Source organism: Diospyros lotus, chromosome 3 (genome assembly GCF_014633365.1).
Source record: "Diospyros lotus cultivar Yz01 chromosome 3, ASM1463336v1, whole genome shotgun sequence".
Lineage (NCBI taxonomy): Eukaryota > Viridiplantae > Streptophyta > Magnoliopsida > Ericales > Ebenaceae > Diospyros > Diospyros lotus.
The window spans coordinates 11,516,806-11,542,761 of NC_068340.1; the positions used below are offsets into that span (position 1 = coordinate 11,516,806).

The window sequence follows — 25,956 nt, forward strand, 5'->3', positions numbered from 1 at the left end:
ATCAATAAATAAATGTAAATATATTAATTTCGGGATACCCGAAGGCAAATAGGGGAGAATCTCGTAGGCCACTTACTCTTTCTCCGCAAATAGGAACAATATTCTCAGCGCCTGCAACTGCAAGCTACATACTTATAAAATAATAATTTATAAAATATGTATATGATGATTACACTCACATGTTCCTCCCATCTATATATTCTATTATTACTAGAGATAAAAGTGAAACTGGCCTCCAACCGTCAGATCAAAGCTCCAGAATTGCATCGGAATCTAATCAATTTCTAGTTTCTAATGTCTCTCTCTCTCTGTATTTCAATAATCTTATTTAGTTCTAATCTATACTCTTTAACAGTAGTTTTATAGGATAAGTTGATTTTGATAATTACTTTAATTGCTAAAATTAGTGTACAGATATTTTAAAGATATCATATAATAAAATTTTTATTTAAAATTATAAGATAAGATCTAATAATATTAATTATATGTGTAAAGAAAAGGTGGTTGAATGGTTTACACTGGACTAGACCGGAAGTCTACAGTAACTTTTTTTTGGCTTTTTCTGCAACTTACACGTAACTGGGAAATATGAAGGATCGTGATGGATTTGTCGTACGGCTCTCTTTCTCTTTCTACACTACGACCGTAAATAAATAAATAAATATATATATATATACACACACGCATACATATCGGATTAAAATCGAGAATAGCGTTGCCAAACGGGTGTGGCTGAGGTGAGGGCCACATCGTACGACACGTGGTCTCCCAAAAGTGGAGCAAGTCCACAGTAACAATGGTAAGGCATAGCCATAGCTGATCATGGTGGTTTAATCAAATTTCAACAAATCAAATCACAAGGGATTGGAAAGGGATAGTGGGGGAATCTTGCTGCTGGCTAGCGGCTCCGTCGCTTCTACGCACTCCCATCAGGCATCAGAGAAGCATATCATGATGCATCCAGCAGCTCCAGCCCTGACACGTTGCTTGGACATGCGGGAGTCTCGTGTTCCTGTCACACCGGATCAGTGCCCCCCCCCCCCCCCCCCCCCCCCCCCGCCCAACACACACAGTCCTTAATTTTCCTAACAAATTCACACGCTGCACGCAACTCAAGGCCCCAACTAATTAATTCTCCACCAAACCAAACCCCCTTCCGCTCCATCTATCCCTCTCTACCATTAACTAAAACTAAAACTAAAAGTAATGCTAATAATTGTTTACTTTTAGGCATTGTTTCAAAGCTAATCTATTTTTTCCATTTCTTAATGTAATTTTTTTTGGTAAATTGAAGTAATCATTTGCATCCACAGCCACCACCCATTCGAGCTATTCAATCATTTCATCCCAAGGCTATTTGCGTCATTTTAAGAAAACAGGAAAGATAAGTCCGCTATGTTCGCCAGCGTGTCCTCTACCGGGAATATAGAAGAAAACCAGACTTTTGTTTTTTTTTTTTTTTTCCTTTCGTTTTTCATTGATCTTTTCTTTTGCGCGAACAGCGGATTAGGACGTAAACGCCGTTAAGACAGCGTAACGGCGACCAGCGTCTCTCTCTCTTCCCCCCGTTGGATCATGATTTGATGATTTGTCTGTTTGTTCGGTTTCTCTCTCTCTCTCTCTCTCTCTCCTGCCTGCCAGTGCCGGGACCTTAGCGAAGCCGAACTCATCGGAGACGTAATTGTAGGAGGCGGGGCCAGTCCTGTTCTTTACACAACGTGCGCGCTCTGAATTGCACCGGAATCTCGGCGGACAGCGTCGTGGCTCGCCGGAAACTGCCATGAATTCCGGCACGAGCCTCTGAGTCCGCCGCTGAGGCCAGACAAGCCAGACCGAGAGACAACCGGGTTCTTCCTCTGAGAAGATAAATTTTTACAAGGATATTAATAATGAGACATCCATGAGGTTAACGTGTAATGTAGGGAAAGGAGGAAGAGAGACAAGGCATCAAAGGGGGCTTTGGAGCTTCTTGCACGCCACAGATGCCTAGATCCCTGATTCAATCTTTCTTGCCTTTCGCCGCAATCCATTCTTCTTTTTTTCGGTCTTGCCCCTTCCCCTAACTTTGTTTAAATTCTTCCCATCACATGCTCTCTCTTTCCCTTTATCTCCCACTTCCGTTTCCGCCTTTTGTCCTGATTTCACTGGATATAGCGTTCATCATCTTCATCACAATTCGATAAAGGTGCATGTTCTATTTCTTTTACTTTTATATTATTATTAAGTTTTTCGTTTGGGCTGAATTCTTGTTACATTTAGTGTTTACTTACTGTTTTAGGCTTTCGATCCTTTGATCGGCTGTATTTGATGCTCGAAATTGGTATTTCACCATTTAAACAATGTATGCTGCTCGATCCGCCGTTGAATTTGGGGCTCTACCGCCTGATTTCGAGTTCGCACTCTTATTTGCCTTTTTAAGTCTCCAAGTTTCGAACTTCCCCTCTTGTTTTGGACTTGTATGCTAACCTTGAATTGCTCGTTCTTCTAACTCCGTTTTGTGGAAAGTTGCTCTTTTTTTTACTTGCGGACGGTTCGTGCATTTGTGTTTTGCAGAATAAAAGAATTTGTTTTGACTGCTGTTGAATTTTGATAAATATGCAGTCTCAAATCTTGAGAAAACTGCTTATTTAATTCTAAGGTTCTTAACTTCTGAAGTTCTAAGAAAATCTCTATAGAATTGTCTTCTCATCCAAATTGATGAATTTACTTAATTGAAAGAATTTTTGTTAAACAATGGCCTCCATAAACATTGTATGTCAAAATTTTGCCGTTTATTATTTATGGATCCTCTCTGCCCCAAAATGCAACAAATTTTTTGATGTATCAAACCCCCCAGCCCCCAACCAAATTTTTGTGATTAATTCTTTTATTAGGGCGTTGTTGGTTGTTGACTTTTAATTTCCTTTTAATCGGACTCATTTTACTTATACTTCCATGCACATTTTCTTCAGGAAGGCTGGAAATTTCAACTGCTTGTAGAATTATTGTGTGGGTTTTGTAGTGGAGAAAGCCGGTGAGGGAACAGATTTCAGTTTCCTTCTGCTTCTTTGCTTCTTGTTCACCATGCCATCTGAAATGATGGATCGGAAAGGTTCTCCAGCATCATCTTTCTTTTCTGAGGAGGTATGTTTTCCAGATGAGGTAGTGGTTGCATCTGCATTGAACAACTCTGTTCTGATTGAGTAGTTGATATGTGCAAATTTATAGTTAAGAACCAAATTGCCTTTCAGGTTTTGAAATAATTTTTCTTTCTGAAATACCTCATCCAGTCGTCATTCATCCGTTCTATTTCTGCTCTTGGCAGAGACAGTTTGGGTTTTGGAAGACAGAAACCATTCCTGGTCACTATGGTGCGTTGTGATATATCTATCCAATTTGTTTTCATTTATGAATTTTAAATTTGACATGTTTTTGTATATTGATAGCAATGTGGTGCAGACCAAATAATGAAAGAAAAGTTCCAGTTATGAGGTTGGAACTACCACCGAAAATTATGCTTATTGGACCATACACTTGCGATTAGACCTTTATTTATTTTTATTCCTCAAGTGTAAATATCTCAAAACCCAACATTATAGGAAAATGAGTGACCTATAGCTTGAACATCACCTACTCCTAGGGAGAATGTAATTACATAAATAATACTTTGGAGTCTAAGCATGGATAATGTTACAAGGTCAACATTCTGTATGAATGAAATATAATTTTAGGTACATTTTTAGGCGCGAACATAGTGGAAGCACAGATTTCACATCTGGTTTTCATTTAATGATTCTTAAGCACAACAATTTTTCCTCATTGTGCCCTCTCTCTCACGCGCGTGCACACGTGCACACACACTGCACAAATGCATACACACATCCACAAACTATAGTTACTGGGTTTACTCCTCTTTAAACTACAATTAGGATCACAGGTTCTAAATCATGGTTCTTTTACATCCCTAGATTGTGAGGAACACGATCTGGACAAACAAGAATGGATATCCCTAGTGGAGAATGAATTTAGTTGAAACAACTTAAAAATTCCAGCAGAAACTTAAAATAATTTTCAAAAAAAAAAGAAAAGAAAAGAAAAAAAGCTTGTTTACCTCACGTTCTTGTATATTCTGTTGCATTTTGAATTATATTCAAACCTGATTTCATTTGCATAGGATTCTTCAAGGCATAAGTTGTACAAGAACATAGAAAAGAATTCCAAGCAAAACAGAACAATAGCTTTCAATAATGGGAAAAAAAAAAAACCAATCCAACTAACAAACCAATTAAGCCTACCCCGCCAACCCCCCCCCCCCCCCCCCCCCCAAAAAAAAAAAAAAAAACACACACACACACACACACACAAACATGTCATACACGGACATGTGCTTTTGTGTGTACACCCATGCATGCATGGCTTTGATCATGCACACGTGGTAGTGGTAACTTTTTGTATTATGGATCATTTTGGTCTGTGGAGTAGAAACAAGTGTTATGTGTTACGGGCTCACTTTTCTCACTAAACACTAAGGTTTCTCCTTAATCTCAACCAATTCACACACAATAGCATAGGCACTGCACAATTATTAGAAAACTTTACCCAAAATTTTATTAATTGACCATGATTACAAAGGAATGGCTTAGGGCAGAGTAACTTATTTGGCAATCACATGCACTTTGTATACGTGAACACTTGGCCTAACAATTGCACCCACTTTTGTAAGCACTGGTTATATGTCCCCAACAATGAAGATAGTTATTTTGGGTTGACACCTTCAACTATTAAGCACATCTCCCAGTGTATGGGTGACAAGATTCTATGCTGAGACAATTGCCCAAAGCTCATGCGATAGGGATAATGATAGGAATATTTTGATAGTTTCCTATTTTGATTTTAGAAATTAGATCTAGATTAGGTTTTATCTTGTTATCTTATTTTGTTTCCAATTTCCCATTTCTGTTAGATAATTATAGCTATGATAGGATTTGGATTTGAAATAATTTTATAGTTAGTATTAGATTTAGCCTACAAATAAGGCACCTAACATATTCTTTTGTTCTTTCCATTTATTATTGAATATAATTGGTATTGCTTCCTTCTCAATTGATTATTCTCTTTCCCTCTCTCGGCTTTACTTCTTTCTTCTCAAGCTGCTGCTTCTCTTCTTCTTGCTCTACTTTCTTCACTTTCTACTATTCTGTATCATATTTGATGTTAGAGCGTTCTTTTGTGGTTGTTCCACATCATCATGCCTTGCTTTTGCGCTTATGCTAGTTGTTAGCACAACTTGGCTAGTTGTCACACTAGCCTCTTTGCAAACAAACATTGCTATGACACGCCCATTTCCGGACACTAGGGCTGATTAGACTTGACTACCTGCCCATTAAGAACTTGATGTCTTCATCTACAGTGTTGAGAGTTAAATTGATACTTGCTTCCCAATTTGCTCAATCCCTATGAACTGTTTGCCTCCATCAGCATGCTGACATCCCACTGTATTGCTGCAAGAGAGTTTACCTTGATTCTAGTAGTTGTTGCCTCCCCAGCAACAAAGCATAGTTGTCTTTTGTCAACTACTGACATCCCATTCAAATAAGGCATTAGTATGACTTTTGCCACTCTTAGAAAGTCAATTTCGAAGATAATGTTGAAATCATCTAGGTCATAAAATTGAAAGTTCCAACTGCCTCCCCTAGGTTTACTTAAATGTTTGCCACCATGTGAAGCTTCTTTTGGGCCTCCAAGCTCATTGCCTGACTCGGTTACGACATTTCTCCACTTTAAGCCCTAGTCTTGACACAACATTCTTTGTTATGAAGTTGCATGTTGCTCTTTGGTGGCATGTTTCTTCCTTTTACATGCAGAGACCTGCTTCAGCACATTAAGGGCCAGAACAACTTCTAGAGTCATCTTCTCTCTTCCAGATTGCTAGAGAATAGGCTAGACAGCTGGAGGTCTTGATCTCACTTAATTATCCTTAATCACATCATTACCTCAAAATTACAACTTTTAACAAACCTTAACCAATTTTCACAAAATCTATATGTTTAGAATCTCCTCATTGAACAATATCATATCCAAAATGCAGATTAATACCCATTCATATAATCTCTTAAAATCAAGCTTAAAGTCAGTTGCTTAAGTGAGATAATTTTCCTGTTTCAATAGCCAATGCAATAGTCAACTCTTGGCTCGACTGTTGACCTTAGTAATGCCATTTTTCAGACAGTCAAGTTCTGAAGTGCACTTATGGTCGGTTGTTAGTCCCTCCTAGTGCACAGTTGACCCTTTAAGTTGACTTCATGTCTACTAATACCTTGGTCTAGCCAAGGGATATAAATGGGTTCCCTAATTAACCCCATTTATGTAGTTGTTTTAATAAATGTTCAAATAAGCTTTATGTCTATACCCTCCAATTTTGAATTTTCATACTTGCTTTAATTGGGGGGATTTTAGATGGGGTTAATTGGGGACCCATTTACATTCCTACTCTAGCCACTTTTGCTCACAACTGACCTCCTTAAGTTGACTGTTAGTTGACTCTCAATCCTTCTCACACTCTCATCTCTTCCTTAGATTCTCAAATAAAACATGAGGTGTTTCATTAACAATGATAAAAGAACTCAATTATAATTCTGTACTTTTTGTATCTTGTAATGGATTATATTGCACTAAAATTTATGGTATTGTTTTGATTATATCTTATTATTTTTAAAATGAAAACTGCTAATATATTCTATCGTTTGAAGTTATCTTACTATGTTTGATATTATATTTTATGATTTTATTAAGTGAATTATTATATGTATCCATTCATTATAATAAAATAAACACAATGATTTTATCAAACTACATGCTCATGTTAGGACCCTAGTTCTAATTGATGTTTTCTTTGGAGATAGAATTGGAAATTAAGGGAGAAATAGCAAGAATTGAGGGGGAATAGACAGAGTATTAGGGAGAACATATTGAAATTAGGGAGAACTGACATAAATGAGGGGGAAATCAAAGAGAATAATAGGGGCAAAATAAATAAAATTGAGGGAGAACAAAGAGACTTCAATAAATTCTTGATAACTCATAACATGATTTGCATTGTGGAGTTACATGTTTATATAGAAAGTTAACCAACAGTTATTTGTGGCTGTTACAATATCCTCCACTACCAATAACTGCTCCTAAATCACTCCACTACCTCCTCACTTTCCATAATTGTAAATTAATTGTAAATAATACTCAATTACTCTTAGAACATAACTGTAAAAATACTACAACTGAATAGAAATACTACAACTACCCCTAATTAACTAACAGGTGACATTCCCTCCCCCTTAAAAGATTTTTTGTCCCCAAGAAATCTTAGCTTATGGCCTCACTTCATCCAATCCTTGCCTTTACTATCTGATTCTTCCTTCTTAGACTGTAAGGTGCCAGATCCTTAATGGTGCCTAAACGATCAGCCAAGTCCGATACCTGTTGAGGACAAATGTTAACTTCTTTTTCCTCCACCTTGCTAGCTCTATCTAGTATATCCTCCATTACTATCTTTGCATTGACCTTAGGTAATGGAAGGGGGTACCCATTCTGTCAAGAATAGCAAGCTTGAAATCTTCAAGATTTGGAGTTGATGTAATCGTAACCTTCTCCAATGGCACAACATCTTTTGCTGCCTGTTGGCTAGTGTACCCCAAGGATCCATCTTCAACCAATATCTCTTCCAATGGTGTTGTAGTGATTTTTCGTGCAACTGCCATTCCTTTCTTGGCATCCAATTCAAGATGTTCCTCAACTTCTTGTAAGTCAAAAATCTGAGGAAGGACCCTAGTGCCTGCTTGAATCAATTCTACCATGGAACTTGAAAGAAATTATACTGGTAGACTGACCTGAAACCTCTTTGAAATCATAATCATTAAGCTGTCTAGCTTTTTATTTAACTATTCCTTGAATACTTTCTTCAGTGATTGAATTCTATCAAGAGTTCCTTCAGCCATCTGCACAGGCCAAATTCTTCGAAATCTACTACATATCACTGCTGTAATAAGCACCTTGTTCTAATTGAAAATGAACTGGTAGGAACCCTAAATCACAGCTGAGGAACTGCTGTCCAGATACTAAATGTCAGGACCCTAGTCCTAATTGATGTTTTCTTTAGAGATAGAATTGGAAATTGAGGGAGAAATAGCAAGAATTGAGGGGGAACATACAGAGTATTAGGGAGAACATATTGAAATTAGGGAGAACTGACAGAAATGAGGGGAAAATTAGAGAGAATAATAGGGGAAAAATAGATAGAATTGAGGAAGAACAAAGAGACTTTAATAAATTCTAGATAACTCATAACATAATCTGCATTGTGGGGTTATAAGTTTATCTAGAAAGCTAACTAACAGTTATTTGGGGCAGTTACAATATCCTCCACTATCAATAACTGCTCCTAAATCACTCCACTACCTCACTTTCCATAACTGTAAATTAATTGTAAATAATACCCAATTATTTCTAGAACATAACTGTAAAAATACTGCAACTGAATAAAAATACTACAATTGCCCCTAATTAACTAGCAGGTCGTGACACCCAATTTTCATTTTCCTAGCCTGAATACAAAAATATGAAAACAAAAATTCGAAATGAACTCATGATTATTGACAACAAAATTAAAACGGTGGTTGACACCCCCAACCACTGAGGGACATCTCCCAATGTTTGGGAGACAAGAATCTATGTTTGGACAACTGGCCATAACTGAAGGCAACCACTCTAACGAATCACACAACCACCTGTTGGCGTGTGCCAGGCTTGTGTCTGCAAACAACTGTCTTATCCTAGCCACAGGTTGCCAAGTCTTGCACAGGGCCATGCCATCCACACATATCGGTTGCCATAATTGTGCCATCTGCATATTTTGATGTGACTTGCTACCAGTAATTAGTTTAATCCAGCCCATCTTGCCTTGCTGGTTGTACTGGCTTATTATGCACATGCATCACTGTTCTTGCCTGAGTGCTTAGATTGCATGCTGCACCTAGCTTGCAGCATTGGTATGCCACAGTTCATGGCCTTTCGCTTGCTCCAGACATTCATATATGATGGGACCATGCAACTGAAGGCCTTATTCAATACATGGATGCACCTTGCCTTGTGTGTGCCTCCCTCACACCACAGTGCATGGCCTTTCTTGCCCTTTGCTTGATTTCTCTATCGGAAAATTGGAGAGATGGTGCAGCTGTTCTTCGTGGTGACCTCCACCATCAATTGACTCTATATGTGCTGCCAGTGAGGATCTTGAACCTGTTTGTGGAAATGGAGGAGATTTTCCAAGTAAATATTGCAACCCCAGGATCACTGGGTTCAAAGTTTTTTTTTTCCTCATATAAATTTAATATATATAAAAATAATATATATGTATTGCTTCATATTATATACATATTATTTTTATCAAATAAAATTTGATTTTCTATTCATACAGATTAGGATTAGATTTTCTAAATATATTTTTATCAAATAAAAAATATATATACATCTAGTTAATGATTAGAATATATTTTTTGTAATTTAAAAATATATTCTTATAATTATATTATTTTTTAAAAAATATATATGTATATATTTTTAGTTTAAAAATAGATCTTTAGTACATTCTTGTCAAATAAAATTTATATATGTATATATATTGTTTAGAGAAGAAAGAAAGAGAGAACAGAGGAGAGAAAGAAGAGAGAGAGTCTAGGGGTAAAATGGTCACACTAATTTTTAATGGAAGGGGTTGTCTTTATCATTTATGAAGTGTGGGGGTACTTTTGCATTTAGGGCAAACCTCAGGGGTGGTTATTGCAATTTACTCTAATCTTGAAGTTTTTGTTTACTTTAGTTTTTATTTCCATAAGATTTTTGTTGCAGTGCATCAATCTCATGCTTCTTCCTCTTAAATCATTATTACTATATGGGCAGGATTATGATAGTGCATGTCGATACATGGTTCAGGAAGAATTAGATTTACCTAGTCTTACCATTATATGAAGAGAGGTTATTTTCTGTATTTTCAAACCCATAATGCCAGGTTGATATGGAGTGACCTTTTTGTTCCCCATCTCTACTAAGACCATGTAACTATAAATATGCCGTATAAATCTATGAAGCACCAGTTAGATTATGTATCCAACATGTCTAATTGTATTTTCATCTAACAAATATGTGTCTGCACTAGAGTTTACTCAATCCCATTTATGTGTAATAGCTCAATGCTAGGTTGTAATTAGACAAAATAAAATTTCTTTATCATCAGCACTGCAAGCGTTATTTCCACTAGGTGCAGTTGGCTACATGAATTTTCCCTCTCCAATCATTTCAAACTTATGCAATTTATTTATGTAAAATAGAGAAAAGAAGTTGATTTAAGATAGATCTGGTATTCTGAGAATACCTAGTGATTGGAGGCTTGTTTGGGGTTTAGATGGCTAGGGAAAATTGTAGAAGAGGCTAGGGTTCTGATATGTTATGGGTTGATATGCAATTTAGAGGTAAAATATGGTTGAAAAGGTGAAATTTAGGGGCTGTGAACAAGGCTGGAAGTAGGATTACGAAAATAAGAAGATGAAAATGAAAAATTAGGGAAGAAAGTGAGATTTTCTAGGTATTGGACCTAGGGTTAGAACTGCATCACACAATTCAAAGAAGGCATCAATGTTAGAGAAAACTGAAGATTTTCATTCACTAATGAAAAAGGAGAAAACTGAAGATATTCATTCACTAATGAAAAAGGGAGATTACAATATTATTTATAGAGTTCTATTAACCCTGTTCTTACTAGGATTAGGAAATCCCTCTTCTATTAGGAAACTAAACATCATCTAATAATAAATAACAATAATAATAGTAGCAAAAAAATATAAATAAAACCCTAACACTTAATTAGAGTTACCAAAAAGACTTTAGGAAACATTATGTAAAATGATCCAAATTCATGCCTAACAAAGTGTCAGGACCTGAGGGTATTATTGAAATTTTTGTAATAAAAGTAGCCACATGGCCACTTGCATGTAAGTAGTTATAGATGAGCCTCACAATTATGATCAATATCCCATGGGAAGAGCCTATATAAGGCCATGTATTGGAGGATGAGAGTTATTCGGTTTGAATGATAATCTCTTTCCCTCTAAATTCAATTCTTCTCTCTCTCTCTCTCTCTCTTTCTTAATTCTTCTAAACTCACGATAATTTCAAGTCTCTCCCCGAAGACTTGACAATTGATATCAGAGTCGGTCATCCTCGGTTGTGATTCTGAGCACGAGAGTTAGTTCAATTGGCAGGATTGAGGTGAAGTGATTAGAGATAGAGATGGCAAAAGGAACTTGATTGAAACAATTGGAGAATTACCTAGAAGCAATGGAGTTCAGGATGACTCAAACATAGAAAGTAGTAACGCAAAGCAGGGAAGAGGCCAGGGCGATTTGCGATGAATTAAGAGAGGAGATGGCATCATCTCGAGGAGGAGTTCAGAGGGAATTGGCAAGGCAGAGGGAGATGCTAGATCAGTTTGGGCAGCGAATAGGCAGTGTGGTCAGCATGCTGTCCGCTTTCCCTCAATTCTGGTTACTGCTAGAATTTCCTCCCTGCTCAGTTTTGGAAGCTAGCATGGTGGGAGCGGGAATTCTTCCCTAACCCCAGGGAGTCGCAGAAATGGGGAATTCATCGTACAAGGACTCTACAGAACTAGTAAGGGAATTCAATTCTCCTCGTTCTCACCAAGGCTATCTGCCGAGGTTGGAGATTCTTTTATTCGAAGGATCCAAGCCTGGGTGGTGGATTTGGAGGTATGAGAGGTTCTTTCAGTTCTATCAAATCGCTGAGAATCAGCGGATCAATCTGGCCATAGCCTATCTAAATGATATGGTTGATGCTTGGTTTCAAGGGTGGTATAGATCAAGGGGGATGGAGGTTAGATGGATTGATTTTGCGGAGGAATTGTTATTAAACTCCTTTATCACATCAACCAAACGAAATATGGTTGATGTGATAAAGGAGTTTAATAAACTCAAACGGGAAGGGTCAGTGGCCAAATATCAGGAGAAATTTGAGGAGTTAGGAGCTTTGACGTGGAGTGCTCAACCAACCCTCACAGATCAGTACTTTTTATCTAGCTTCATTAGTGGCCTCAAGGATGAGTTGAGGTCCATGGTAAAAATGATGATGCCAACAACGGTTAGACAAGCGGCAGAAAAGGCCAGGTTGCAAGAATTGACGTTGTAGGTGATATTCAAGAGGAATAGGGTGGCTGCTAGGCCAATGCTAACTCCTAATTACCCTGCAAAAGGGAATAGCAGACCGTTATTATTGGGAGGGACTTCTGGGGGTCCTAAAGTTAACCCTTTGCCTCCCCGTGCTACAACCATGGAGCAAAGGCAACTTATGGGATTGTGTTTTAAATGCGGTGAGAAGTATCATGCCGGGCACCAGTACAGGAGGTAGCTCCTTAACATGGAAGGGGAGGAGGAGCATAATGCAGATGATCTAGAGGAGGAGGTGACTCAAGAGGCAGTTGAACAAGTGAGGGAAGAAGAAACAGAGCATGAGGGAGGAGAAATTTCTTTCCATGCTTTGAAAGGGGGGCCTATTGGTCAAATCATAAAGGTGTAAAGGCAAGTGGGACAAAAGAGGTTGTTAATATTGATTGATAGTGGCAGCACCCATAACTTCTTAAATGAAGCTACTACCATGGAATTGAAGTGCAGATTAACAGCTACAACTCCTTTCTCGGTGACAGTGGCTAATGGGAGTAAGATGTATAGCCACAAAAGGTGTGAAGGGTTATGTTGGGAGATGCAAGGACATGCATTCCAAGCTGACCTAAGGGTGTTGGAATTAGGTGGTTGTGACATAGTGTTGGGTGTGGATTGGATGAAGACTGTTAGTCCTCTCACTTTTGACTTCAACAAACTAGAAGTCACGGTGGAAAGGGGAAATTCTAAGCTTCTGAAAGGGATCATGGAGCACGGAGAATGCAAATGGATAAGGGGAGAGAAATTACAAAGATGGATGAAGAGTAAAAAGGGTCAGATAGCCCAATTGTATTCAATCCACGCATTGGAGGAGCATGAACCAGGGGGCAAGGATACATAACATATATGGAAAGGAAGCTAGGCACTACTCCAATCCACCACTAAGGTACCACTTCCGAATAGCTTAACTTTACTGTTAAAGGAATTTTAGGTTCTCTTTGTTGAACCTCACACCCTACCACCCCAAAGGACCTTAGACCATTCAATATTCCTTAAACCTCACTTTGAACCAGTGAACTTGAGAGCCTATAGATACTCTCCCATACAAAAAGTGGAGATTGAAAAACAAGTGGCTAGCATGCTCTCTTCAACCATCATACGCCCTCGCCAAAGCCCCTTTGCATCCCCTGTCTTACTTGTGAAAAAAAGGATGGGACGTGGAGGTTTTGTGTTGAGTACTGACAACTAAACTCTAATACCATCAAAAACAAATTCCCTATACCCCTCATTGATGACCTTTTAGATGAGTTATATGGAGCCAAAATCTTTTCTAAATTGGACCTAAGATCTGAATATCATCAAATCTAGATGTCACCCCCTGATACACATAAGACAGCCTTCCATACTCATCAAGGACTATACGAATTTATGGTGATGCCTTTTGGGCTCACTAATGCCCCAGCTACCTTTCAGGCCTTGATGAATCAAGTATTTCAACCTTATATAAGGAAATTCATCCTAGTTTTCTTTAATGATATCCTTGTATATAGCCAAGACTTTGACCAGCATTTAACCCACCTAAGACTGACATTTGAGGTCTTGAATTCTAACAAACTATATGTTAAGCTATCCAAGTGTACATTTGCTCAAAAAGAAGCGGAGTACTTAGGCCACATTATTTTAGGGGAGAAGGTGAGGATTGACCGTCAAAAGGTTGCAACTATGGTTGAGTGGCCTAGACCGCAATCAGTAAGGGAGCTAAGAGGGTTCTTGGGTTTGACTGGTTATTACAGGAAGTTTGTGTAGAATTATGGGCTCATTAGCAAGCCCTTTATAGAGCTCCTCAAGAAAGATAATTTCTGGTGGAACTCCCGAGCAAAGGAGGCCCCTTGCTTACATTAATCTGGCACTAGCTCCTAGGCATTTGGGTTTGAGTGTGTATGATAAGGAGCTGCCGGCAGTATTGGGAACTATTGAAAAATGGAGGCACTACCTTGAGGCTAGCCCTTTTATAATTAAAACCGACCATAAGAGTCTGCAATTTTTATCCCAGCAAAAATTGCACTCAACTAAAGAGGAAAGGGGTCTCAAAGCTGATGGTGTTGGACTACTCCATTGAGTATCAAAGAGGAAGGAAAAGGTTGGACAATGCCAAGCAATGTCGACGATAATTTTAGAGTGGATGAAAGAAGTGGCTAGAAGCTATAAACAGGCACCATGGATTAGAGACCTAATGGCAAGTCTGGTAGTGTAGCCATCAGGACCCTCAAGGTACACCCTACTAATGGGCTGGTGCGGTTCAAGGGAAGAGTGGTTGTGGGTGATGATGTAGCATTGAGGAAGAGGATACTACCTACCTTACATGAATCACCAGTGGGAGGCTATTTGGGCATCAGGGTAACCTACCACAAAGTGAGACACTTATGTTTTTGGCTCGGGTAGAAAAAGAAGTAGTGAACTTTGTCTTATCATGTTCAATCTTTCAGAGGTGTAAGCATGAGAATGTATCCTACCCAGGTCTTCTATAACCCCTAGAAATTCCAGAGCAGGCATGGGAGGGAGTATCTATGGACTTTGTTGAAGGGTTGCCAAAATTTGAAGGGTGGAATGTGGTCATGGTAGTGGTGGATAAGTTGACCAAGTTCGCACACTTCATTAGCTTGACCCATCCCTTTACTACACAGGAGGTAGCAAGGGTGTTTATGGACTCGGTGGTGAAGATCCATGGGGTGCCAAAGTCAATTGTCTCTAATAGGGACAAGATTTTTACGAGTACTCTCTGGTAGGAGTTGTTTTAAAGCTTGGGTGTGTATTACACATGTCTATTGCCTACCATCCACAAATAGATGGCTAAACCGAGAGAGTCTAAGCAATGTTTTGGAGGGTTACTTGAGATGCATGTGTCATACTAAACCTAAGAGTTGGCATAAATGGTTGTCTTTAGCCCAGTGGTGGTACAATTCAAGCCACCATAGTGCCATTAACAGGAAGGAGCCCTTTCGAAGCAATATTTGGTTACAAGCCCCCTCTGATTCCATCCCTATCTAGTGCCACAGCCACCATGGCCACGGTGGAACAATATCTCCAGCAGAGGCTGGAAGTTCTGAAGATACTCAAGAAGGAAGTGAGCATAGCTCAGAACTGGATGAAGCAGCACACTAATTGGAAAATGAGTGATCAATCCTTTGAGGTGGGGGATAGGGTCTTCTTAAGGTTGAAAAGGTTCTTACGATAGCCTTTTACAACCATACCAACATCTAAACTAAACCCCAAGTACTTCGGGCCCTATGAGGTGGAATCAAAGGTTAGGAAGGTGGCCTACAAACTAAGATTACTTGAAGGGGTCAACATGCACCCGGTGTTCCACGTATCCCTCCTGAAGAAGTCCATTAAGCCCCATGCCACTATCAGTCTCGACCTACCACAGATGAATGAAGAGGAAAAATGAGTAGTAGAACCCCTAGCTATTATGGATAGAAGGGTATTATATCAAGACTCGGTGCCCTTGACTCGGGTGCTTGCAAGATGGACATAGAAAGACCCCAACCACATGACATGGGAGTACTTGTCGGAGTTACTCGATTAGTTCCCATGAGCTATAGGGTTACTCTAAATTCTTGGGGACAAGAATTGTTTCTAGGGGTGGGGAAATGTTAGGACTCTAGAGGGTATTATTGAAATTTTTGTAATAAAAGTAGCCACATGGCCACTTGCATGTAAGTAGTTATAGATGACCCTCACGGTTATGATCATATCCCTCGGGAAGAGCCTATATAAGGCCATGTATTGGAAGATGGGAGTTATCCAGTTTGAATGATAATCTCTTTTCCTCTAAATTCAATTCTTCTTCTCTCTCTCTTTTCCTTTTCTCTCCAAATTCTCTCTCTCTCGATTCTTCTAAACTCACGGTAACTTCAAGTCTCTCCTTGGAGACTTGACACAAAGCTTCTAGGAGGGCTATTCTTCATGAAAAGCATCCCAAATCAATGCTTTGGCCTTAGAACCAATTTTAAGATTCTTCTTATATGTCTTTTGAGGTTGCTTCTAATGTCCTCCATCAGAAATACTTGAAAATTATGAAATTTATTCTTATAATAGTGCCCTTGGACATGAGAATTAAATGGATCCAAGACTTGGAAGATTTTTAGAATGGGAAGTAGTCATTTGTTATAAGAGCTTTGAATTTCTTTGTTGCTAGAACACATTTTTCTTGAGGAGCTAGACTGCTAGTAGATCTTGCCAATTCAACTCATATAATCCATCAAAAGGTAAAATGTCAATGATGCAAAGATGGCAGAGCTAACAACTAGGTGGGGGCTACATGATTCTAGCTCTTTAATTATCTCTATCTATAGCCATGTCTTTTGTGAGGCTATTATATCAGATACCATGATAAAATTTCTTACCAAGTTTTTTTAGTCTTCACCTTTTTTGTTGTAAACTTCTTCCATTCTATCCAATTGCCTTATAGGTGCTTCTGCTGGTCTTCTTCTCATGTACTCAAACAATGCATCTTATCTTCAATATGCATTAGGGTAAATTTTAGGAATTAGTAAAGTAGCATACTTTGTTTGGTCTCTTATTTATTTCTTTTTTTTAATGATTTCCTTTTTTAAAATTAAGGTTTGTTTAGCTGTCTTTGTAACCTCTATTAGTGTATTTTGGGGAGCAGCCTTGGTTATTGAATTGATAAACAAGTATGAGAGTGGTTTTACTGTCTTATTGTGCATTCTTGTTTGTTGTTGTTCCCGGTTCTACATCATGCACAGAGTTTGGTTTTATTTTATTGTATCTTATATAACTGCAGATAGAAACCATGTTGCATCTCTTTTTATGGTTGGATACGTGATTATCTATAAAAAGAAATAATTGTTAGCTTTGCATAAACAATGGCACCTCACACCCAAGAGGGGGGGGTGGTTGAATTGGGTGTTTTAAAAAATGAGTTAAGATTTACAAATTTTTTGTTTGAAAAGAGGTTTTAGTGCAATAGAACAATGAGTATGAAACAATGTTTACAAAACTTGAAAAATCTAAAGTAAGAATGAAATCAACACAAGTGATTCATAGTAGTTTTGCTTAACCGGCCTACTCCACTACCTTAGCTCTTCACTAAGGATTTCCAAATTCACTAAAATCTCCTACTTGAATTTAATAGGCCCTTTAGCAATCAGCTAGGCAATGTACAACCTTCTACTTACACCAAGTAGGCTCTCTAGCAATACTGCCAGTCAATATACAACACTTGATACAAATAGATGATCTGAGAGATAAATCTCCCAGATACAATGTCTCTCAAATATACAAAAAAAGGCTAAAACAAGATAATACAATTGATATATATAGCCTTTTGAGAGAAAAATTTAAACAAAATGAGCCCTTGAAGAAGAAAGATATGGCTTTGATGCTCCTTCTCTAGTGCTTCCTTGAGCTGTATTTATAGCTTTCTCCCAAGTTTGAATTAAATGAGCCGTTGATGGAGCTGGGAGCATTTAATGTCTACAAAAACTAGTCGTTTTAATTTGTCAAACAAGAAACTGTCAACAGATGCCAAAATCGATCTACTATTTTTATCGAAACATTTGAAATCACAAAATGGCTTTTAAAGAACTTTTGACATTATAGAAGAGAAGTCGACTTGTTCAAACAAATGGTCAACAATTTTAGACATAATGTCGACAATTATGAAAGAGTCGACATTATACAGTCATTGTTAATTGTTTTTGAACTTAGAAATAAACAACCAAGAGCTTGAAATTTCCCCGTTGACAAATCACGGGAATTGTCGATTGTTTTTGGGCAAATGGCAAAAACGGTCAACGATTTCTTAAAGAAAGTTGACAGAGTTTGATCTAAAATAAGCCCATATATCAAGGGCACAAAACGGTCGACAGATAACACAAAGAAGTCGATAGTTTGCCTTGATCTCTTAAAGGATGTGTATGATTTTTGAAAGCAATTTTGACACATTTCATACACAAGTTCATTTTATTTTAAAAACATATTTCTTAAATGACAAAAGTGATATTTTCCAAGAAACAAATATTTGCTAATAAGAATTTTATACGGCTTGACAAAATGTTTGGAAAAATTAACATCCTTAGGTCATGAACTTTCCACTTTGAACGCATCAATTTCAATTGTCAAGCATGAGTTTATACAATTTGAAAAACCAAATGCTATGAAAATATTTCCATGAATAAAACACAATGAAGTTTTTCATCATCAAAATAATATAAAAAACATGACAACAATAATCCCTCAAGGTTGCCACTAAGCACACAAATGATTCAAAAATTATTCTCTCTATTATGGACAGGCACTTAGTTTTGTTGGGAGAATAAGAATTATACAGTCTAACACAGCATAATGTATGAGGGTCTCAAGTGTTTTTTGGTTCAAATCACTTGGTATGAACCAAAGAGGCCACTTAGTCCAATCTTAACAAAGGCCTGTGAAACACCTGGCATTAACACTTCGTATGAGGTGGGGCTGGGGAGAGAAAGGGAAAAGAGAGGAAGAAAGAATTGCAGTTAAAAAATTGAATCTGGAGAAAGATGTTTCATTTCAGAACTGCTGCTTTTATATCCCCATTAGGAGTAGGAATCTTATGTGCCCTGTTAGGAGTAAGAACTTTATAATGCTTTTATCTGGATGCTTCCGGGTATAGTTTGCATTTTTTTAAGTGCTTGAGAGATTTTGTTTGTTTATCTAGCTTTGATGGTATAATGTGGCAGTGACAAGAGAATAGTAGATATCACAAATTGGGATTTCATTATATTTTTGCAATTAAAAGGAGTAGACCAGTGGATTGATGCAAATTATTTCATATGTTTCTTCACAATTATGCACTAGATATTTGTACTTTTTATATATCTGGTAGTCTGAACTGTTTACTGAGTTGAACTATGGGAATACTGCCTTTATTCAGGTGTGAAAATGGATGGAAGAATAGGAACAGCAGACAGAAATTCAGTTGCTTCATCGCCCCTAGGGAAACCGATGTCAGTGGAATCTCAGATGGTGAAGTCTTTTAAACTTCCTGATCCTTACTTAATCCAAGACCAAAAAGTTAATCTTAGCTTAGAGAAGGATGCAGTAGTATCGGAGCAAGGAGGTAGCCATTCCTTGTGGAGACCCATTAACATTGATCAAGGAACAAAATCTAATTTGAAAATTGAGCCAACATCATATTCTGTGGGAAGTGAAAAAACCCACATTATGGGCTCTCTGTATGAGAATGGTCTCTTCTCAAGCTCATTGTCAGAAATATTCAGCGGAAAATGTAAGTCCTTTAAAACAGAGGAAAGACCTCACAGCTAATTAGTGCTGATTCATTTGGAAGTGTCTCCTAGCTTCTGCTAGCAAATATTCTTCTTCTGTTGGAATCATTATCTAGAATTCAAGATATTTTCTTAAGCTATAATTGCTTTTCATTTCCATTTATTTCAGTATGGGTTTATTGTGCAGTGAGATTAACTTCAAATAGTGCTCTTCATGGCCATTCTGTTGGTGCTGCTACGTCTCACTATGAGGAAGAGGAACCTTTTGAATCCCTTGAGGAAATTGAAGCACAAACTATTGGAAATCTCCTCCCTAATGATGATGACTTACTTTCAGGGGTGACTGATGGGCTTGACTATGTGCCCCAATCCAATGCTGCAGATGATACTGAAGATTTAGACCTTTTTAGCAGTGTTGGAGGATTGGACTTGGGGGAAGATAGCTTCCCTCCAGGACTAGGAGATACTAAAGTTTCTGGAGGACATCCTTATTGTCATTCTGGAGGATCTATTAGTTTGATTTATGGGGAACATCCTCATGGGGAACAACCATCTCGAACTCTATTCATAAGAAACATAAACAGCAATGTTGAGGACTCTGAGCTACGGTCTCTTTTTGAAGTGAGATATTTTCTTCACTCTTTTGATGTTCTGAACCATATATTTTCTGAGATCTGAAACTTGAGCTAATTTTGACCCTTACTGCCATGTAATGTCCAGCCATTTGGGGATATTCGCACTCTTTATACAGCAACCAAGCACAGAGGCTTCGTTATGATATCATATTATGATATAAGAGCAGCCAAGAATGCAATGAGGACCCTTCAGAACAAACCACTGAGATGTAGGAAGCTTGACATACATTTTTCTATCCCAAAGGTATCCCATTGCCTCTTTCTCAATGTGGCCACTAATTCTTCTTTTGTTCTTTCATCACCAATTTGTCACCGGTAATGTCTTTGCAAGCTTGATGACATGCATGCTAAACCGGTAGGCTTCTGTTACATATCTGCCATTGCACTAGTTGGGACTAAGTGTGTAAATGGTTCTCTTTTGCCAGGAAAATTCTTCAGAGAAAGATGTTAACCAAGGCACTCTCAGGGTTTATAACCTCGATTCTTCTGTTTCAACTGAGGAACTTCATCAAATTTTTGGTGTCTATGGTGAAATTAAGGAGGTAAGATTTGTTTTGAATTTTCAACTGTGGCTTCAAATTCAATTGGCAGGTTTGGCTTCACTATTCCTTGTTCCAAACTGCAGATTCATGAAGCTCCACACAGAGGTCATCACAAATCAATAGAATTTTATGATGTTAGGGCTGCAGAGGCTGCTCTTCATGCATTGAACAGAACTAATATCGCAGGGAGGCAGATAACAGTTGAACCAGGCTATTCTGGGGATGCTAGATGGTGGTATTGCTCTGCCCTTTAGTATGAGCCCTCACCAAAGAATGTTGAATGTTTTGCAGCTACGTTTTGCATACTTTTGTCAGAAATAAGTTATTATTGCAAATTTTGATGTTTGAGTCCTTGTAAGCTCAGCTTGTGGTTGTATTTGACCATGAATAGCTTATTTAGTTATTGCTTAATTTACATTTTGATCCATGGCATAAATTTATGTTTTTACTTTATGCTTTTCTTTTGGCCAGCAATGTGATGCCATTCCCTCCAGATATTGAGCAAGATGAATCTGGTTTGCAGCTACAACAAAGTCCTAGTAACTCACGAACAGGATTTGATGGTATGATCACTGCCAGTGAGATACGCTGTTCATATGATATTGATTTGAAAGACAACATTTAGTTTCTATTTTCTCAAAATAATTGTTTACAGGACCAATCTCACATGGAGGAATCACATCTTCTGGGATGGATAATGGAATGCAAGGAGTATGCCCTGCAATTGAAACCACTGTTAGGCCATACACGGAGAACATGTTCCATTATGGGATCTCCTCTAGTGGTACGAACAGTTGTCAGTCTAGTCTCCCAGAGTCTGGCCTCTTGAAGGGCCAACTGAATATTGAATATCAGAGGATACCCAACATTCATCCTCATTCACTTCCAGAGTATCACGATGGTTTAACCAAAGGTCCTCCCTGCAACTCTCCCAGAATGGCTGCAAATATTAGCTCCAGGCCATCTGAAAGAATCGAGAACCGCCTGTTTGGCAGAGCCAGCTCTCCACTTGAACTGAATGATGCCGGTAAGTCCGATGGCTAACAATGTGCCACTGCTTTGGTTTTTCCACATCAATTTTGACTTTGTTTAGCAGGAATGTTCTAATTTTAATGTTAAGTATTTTGTTTGATACTGCATACACCAAAAAAGAGAGAAATACTTGTGCAGTAACATGTCACTAGTGGCATTTTCTAGTTCTCTTATTTTCTGATATTCTAATTTGTTGGGGTTAACTGTTCTGTTTTCAGTTTTTGGTTCCTCTGGAAATGGGAGCTGTCCTCCTGGATGTCAATACATGTGGAGTAGTTCATGTCACCCTATGCCTCAAGGCATGAAGTGGCCAAACTCACCAACTTATGTTAACGGGCTTTCTACTGCTCACACCACGCCAAGATTGCATGCACTTACAAGATCTCCATCTCATATGTTGAACACAATTCTTCCCATAAATAACCACCACCTAGGATCAGCTCCCTCCTTGAATCCTTCTCTCTGGGACCGACAGCAAACCTATGCCGGAGAATCCCTTGATGCTTCTGGCTTTCATCCAGGTTCGCTAGGAAAAATGAGAATTTCTGGTAATTCACCACATCATTTAGAATTTGTTCCCCAAAACATATTTCCTCATGTCGGAGGAAATTGCATGGACATGCCCATTGCCTCCAAAAATGTTCTGCTGCATCCCCATCATCAAAGGTGCCTGATGTTTCCTGGAAGAGGCCCAATGGTTCCTATGATGAGTTCATTTGATCTTCCGAATGAACGGGCTAGAAGCCGTAGAAATGAAAGCAGTTCCAACCAAGGTGACAACAAGAAACAGTTTGAACTTGATATTGACCGCATAATGCGAGGGGAAGACAAGCGGACAACACTTATGATCAAGAACATTCCTAACAAGTATGTCGTATCTTCCTAATCACTGTTTTCTTTTTTTATTATTTTTTATTTTTCTAATGACTGTTACTTATTGGATTTGTTCACTCCTTTCCTTGTATCTGGAATTTGTCGTTGCTCATAACTTAACATTGCAAGTAGATGGTCCCTCAGTCTGGAATAATTAGTTCACAAATCACTTGCAAAGTCCTAAACTTCAGTCCATGATTTTCAAGAGTAGTTATTGCTCTATTTCTCACCATATTATAGTAGCAGTTGTTGACCATAAATAACACAAAGACAAACAAAGTAAAAGATGGAACCCAAAATAAAACGAACTGGGGTGCAAATTCATTTATTGTGCTTTCTTTAAAACTAAATACTCACCAAGGTGGATTATTGTTCTAGAACTGGGAAAATCATTTATTCATTGATTGTCAAGATGAGGTGATGTTTGGTTCTTGCTTCCATTCACAAATTGATGACTTTGATTTATGGTTTGAACTTTACCCTTATTCTTCAAGTAGCCACTACTGTGTATTGTATGTCTAAAGTCTAGAGATGAGAGATATCAAGTTCAGTAGGGTTCAACCATTTAATCAAAATCTCAGAAGACTCTGGCATGCATCCAAGTTAAACACCTATTTCCCTAATAGTAACATGATGAAATGCTGGTAGTGTTTCAAGGATGTGCCTTTATTTCAGATCTTTGTAAATGTTGTCTCAACTTTCACATGCATCAGAGAAATGGTGGTTTCCCCAGTCATATTTTCTAGTAGGAACTAATTGGTTCTATTTTGTCACGGTTTCAATTGTAGATATACATCAAAGATGCTTTTGGCTGCAATTGATGAACGCCACCGAGGAACTTATGATTTCATTTATCTGCCCATTGATTTTAAGGCAAGTACTTTCACACTAGGAAGCAGTTTAAACAGCAGCAGAACTTTTGTTTTATATGTACTCATATGTTATGCATGTTTGGTGATAGAATAGCCGGGGTGGAGCATGGAAAGCATTGTCACAGGGGCCAAAGAATTGATATATAAATATAATTAAATGCATTCATATATATTAGGTTAGGCTCAATCAAAATATGATCTTAAAAATAAAAATGAAATAGAAAATATATGTACCTCTTTATTTTTTCAAAACTATTTGTACTTATTTTTTCCCCTTGGTATAAGATATTTGGGGGGGGGGGGGGGGGGGGGGTGTCATTCTATAAATATATTCTAAATGTCACTCAAAAAACCATAGTGTATATGGAAGTCTTGAAAGATGAGGGTATGTGAAAAAATATTGAAAGGTACAAGGGGGTAAATGAAAAGTCTTGAAAGGTATAAAGGATAAATGAAAAATCTTGAAAGTTAAGGGGGTAAATGAAATAAACTGAAAGTTTTTTTTTTTTTTGGGGGGGGGGGGGAAGGGAAATGATACTCTGCCTCTGAGAATAGTGCAGCTCAATTCTGTTTAAATTTCTCTCTTCGTGGAAACCAACCTTGCTCTTTTGGCTACAGAACAAATGCAATGTGGGTTATGCATTCATCAATATGACTGACCCTTCCTTGATTATCCCATTCTATCAGGTACGTGTCATCAATTCCATAATAGTATTCTGTCTTATTTTCCTGATATTGGAACTCACCTCCGTTACTCACTATAGATTTCATTAAGAGGAATAAAGCTTACTCTAAAAGACCATTTAATTTTTTGCAGGCATTTAATGGAAAGAAATGGGAGAAGTTTAACAGTGAAAAAGTGGCATCACTTGCTTATGCTCGCATACAGGGAAAAGCTGCTTTGATTGCCCATTTCCAAAACTCAAGCTTGATGAATGAGGATAAGCGATGCCGACCTATCCTCTTCAACACTGATGGTCCCAATGCAGGTGATCAGGTGAGCAGGCCTTATTACATGCACACTGTGATTTTGTTTAGTTATTACGTGTTTCCAGGCTTCTGTCTCTTTGAGCATTAAGTACTTACAGAAAAAAGGCTGCCAAGTTGGTGACAAATACTCTAATAAATTGTGATATTTGGTTTTATACCCATGACAGACAAGTCGTGATTATCTTTATTATGCCGGATTTCATTGTGCTTCATGCCATGGGGCAACTTCTGCTATTTGAAGGCATAGCCATTGTAATTGTTATGCTGTGTTCCCTTCATATAGCAGATTCTCTATGGCAGTCTTAGCTATTACTTAAACACAAACACAATTTTGATCTCCCTATAGCAAGGTAACAGAAGATGGTACAACTAAGGCTTAAAATGGTTATGCTATTTGCAGGTGCCGTTCCCCATGGGAGTAAATGTTCGATCAAAATCCAGCAAAACTCGAGGGATGACCAGTGATGAAAACAATGAAGAAAGTGCATCAAACTTGCCCAAGGGACAGGAATCTTCTGGTGGGGAGTCACCATCAGGGTCTGCCAAGGATTGAGGCTGTCTGGGCCAGCAGCTTACCTTCAATATTTGAAACCAAGAGAAGCGTTAAAATCTGAATCCATCCCAGATCTTGGTAGCATATTCAGAATGGTCCGTGGAAGTAGGAAAAAAAAAATAAAAAAAGAAACGAATTTTGATTTGTGCTTCCGGAAAACCGCCTACCAATTAGAGAAGAGAAGAATAACGCTTGAAGAGAGGTACCTGACTTGCCTGTTTTGGAGTGTTATGGAGAGCAGCGAAGCAGATTGAAAACGACTGGAGCTTCGAAGTTTTGGCTGGTTTTGTGAGTTTCAATTTCAGTATATATAAAACCATATACCTAAGTATAGGAGTTATCTCATCAAAGAGAATTTTTTGTTTCCTACTCTTTGAAGAAGCATCTACAGTCTCCACTGCTACTACTACCCACTTTTTTAACTAATTAGTCCGGCATATACATATATATGTATGTATGTATGCATGTATGTGACTTTTGGTTCGTGTCTTAGGACTGGAACTCAGATTGTGCATAAGTTTTTGAAGTGATGAATGATTGATGATGATTCCATTAACTGCCTTATTGTAACATGTACCTTGCACTTTTGGCATTAATTTGGAGAGATCAGGTGCGGTTTTACTGTTTGTATTATCTGTAACTGTTTTTTAAATACCCTGCCAGCTGGTCTATCTATATATTCCTATGATCTGGAAAAGTTTCCTGCCGCTACGAAAATAGTAGAAGAACAAGACTGCAAGACGATTGAATCAATGCAAGCTTTGACAGGAGCTATAGCTGCATAACTAGTTGACCAGACTTCGAACTTTGACATGCATTTTGCCTTGTTTGACTTGCAAGCTGGTGGTATAACATTGATGGTTGGGCTTAATTTGCCCAGCCCAAGTGTTTTCTTTATGGGTTGCTAGCCCGATGCATATATCTATATATATATATATATATATTCACTTGGTAGAGCTTTCCCAAAAAATCTTGGCAC

The 25,956-nt window shown here is 38.1% G+C and overlaps 1 protein-coding gene across 4 annotated transcripts; it reads left to right on the forward strand.

Moving 5' to 3' along the window:
* The first annotated feature begins 1,526 nt into the window (after window positions 1–1,526).
* LOC127796782 (protein MEI2-like 4) lies at window positions 1,527–25,533 on the forward strand. Of its 4 annotated transcripts, none has more exons than XM_052329166.1 (15): window positions 1,527–2,185; window positions 2,952–3,123; window positions 3,305–3,350; window positions 19,129–19,482; window positions 19,668–20,101; window positions 20,201–20,359; window positions 20,541–20,657; window positions 20,741–20,892; window positions 21,129–21,220; window positions 21,313–21,684; window positions 21,908–22,556; window positions 23,351–23,435; window positions 24,053–24,121; window positions 24,252–24,431; window positions 24,825–25,533. In XM_052329166.1, the coding sequence occupies exons 2-15, from the start codon at window positions 3,064–3,066 to the stop codon at window positions 24,975–24,977; spliced, it is 2,922 nt and encodes a 973-aa protein (XP_052185126.1). In that variant the 5' UTR covers window positions 1,527–2,185; window positions 2,952–3,063; the 3' UTR covers window positions 24,978–25,533. The 4 variants fall into 4 exon arrangements, with proteins under 4 accessions (XP_052185126.1, XP_052185127.1, XP_052185128.1 ...); XM_052329167.1 differs by having other exon boundaries at window positions 2,956–3,123; XM_052329168.1 differs by lacking the exon at window positions 1,527–2,185 and having other exon boundaries at window positions 2,975–3,123; window positions 3,231–3,350.
* Window positions 25,534–25,956: the final 423 nt, after the last annotated feature.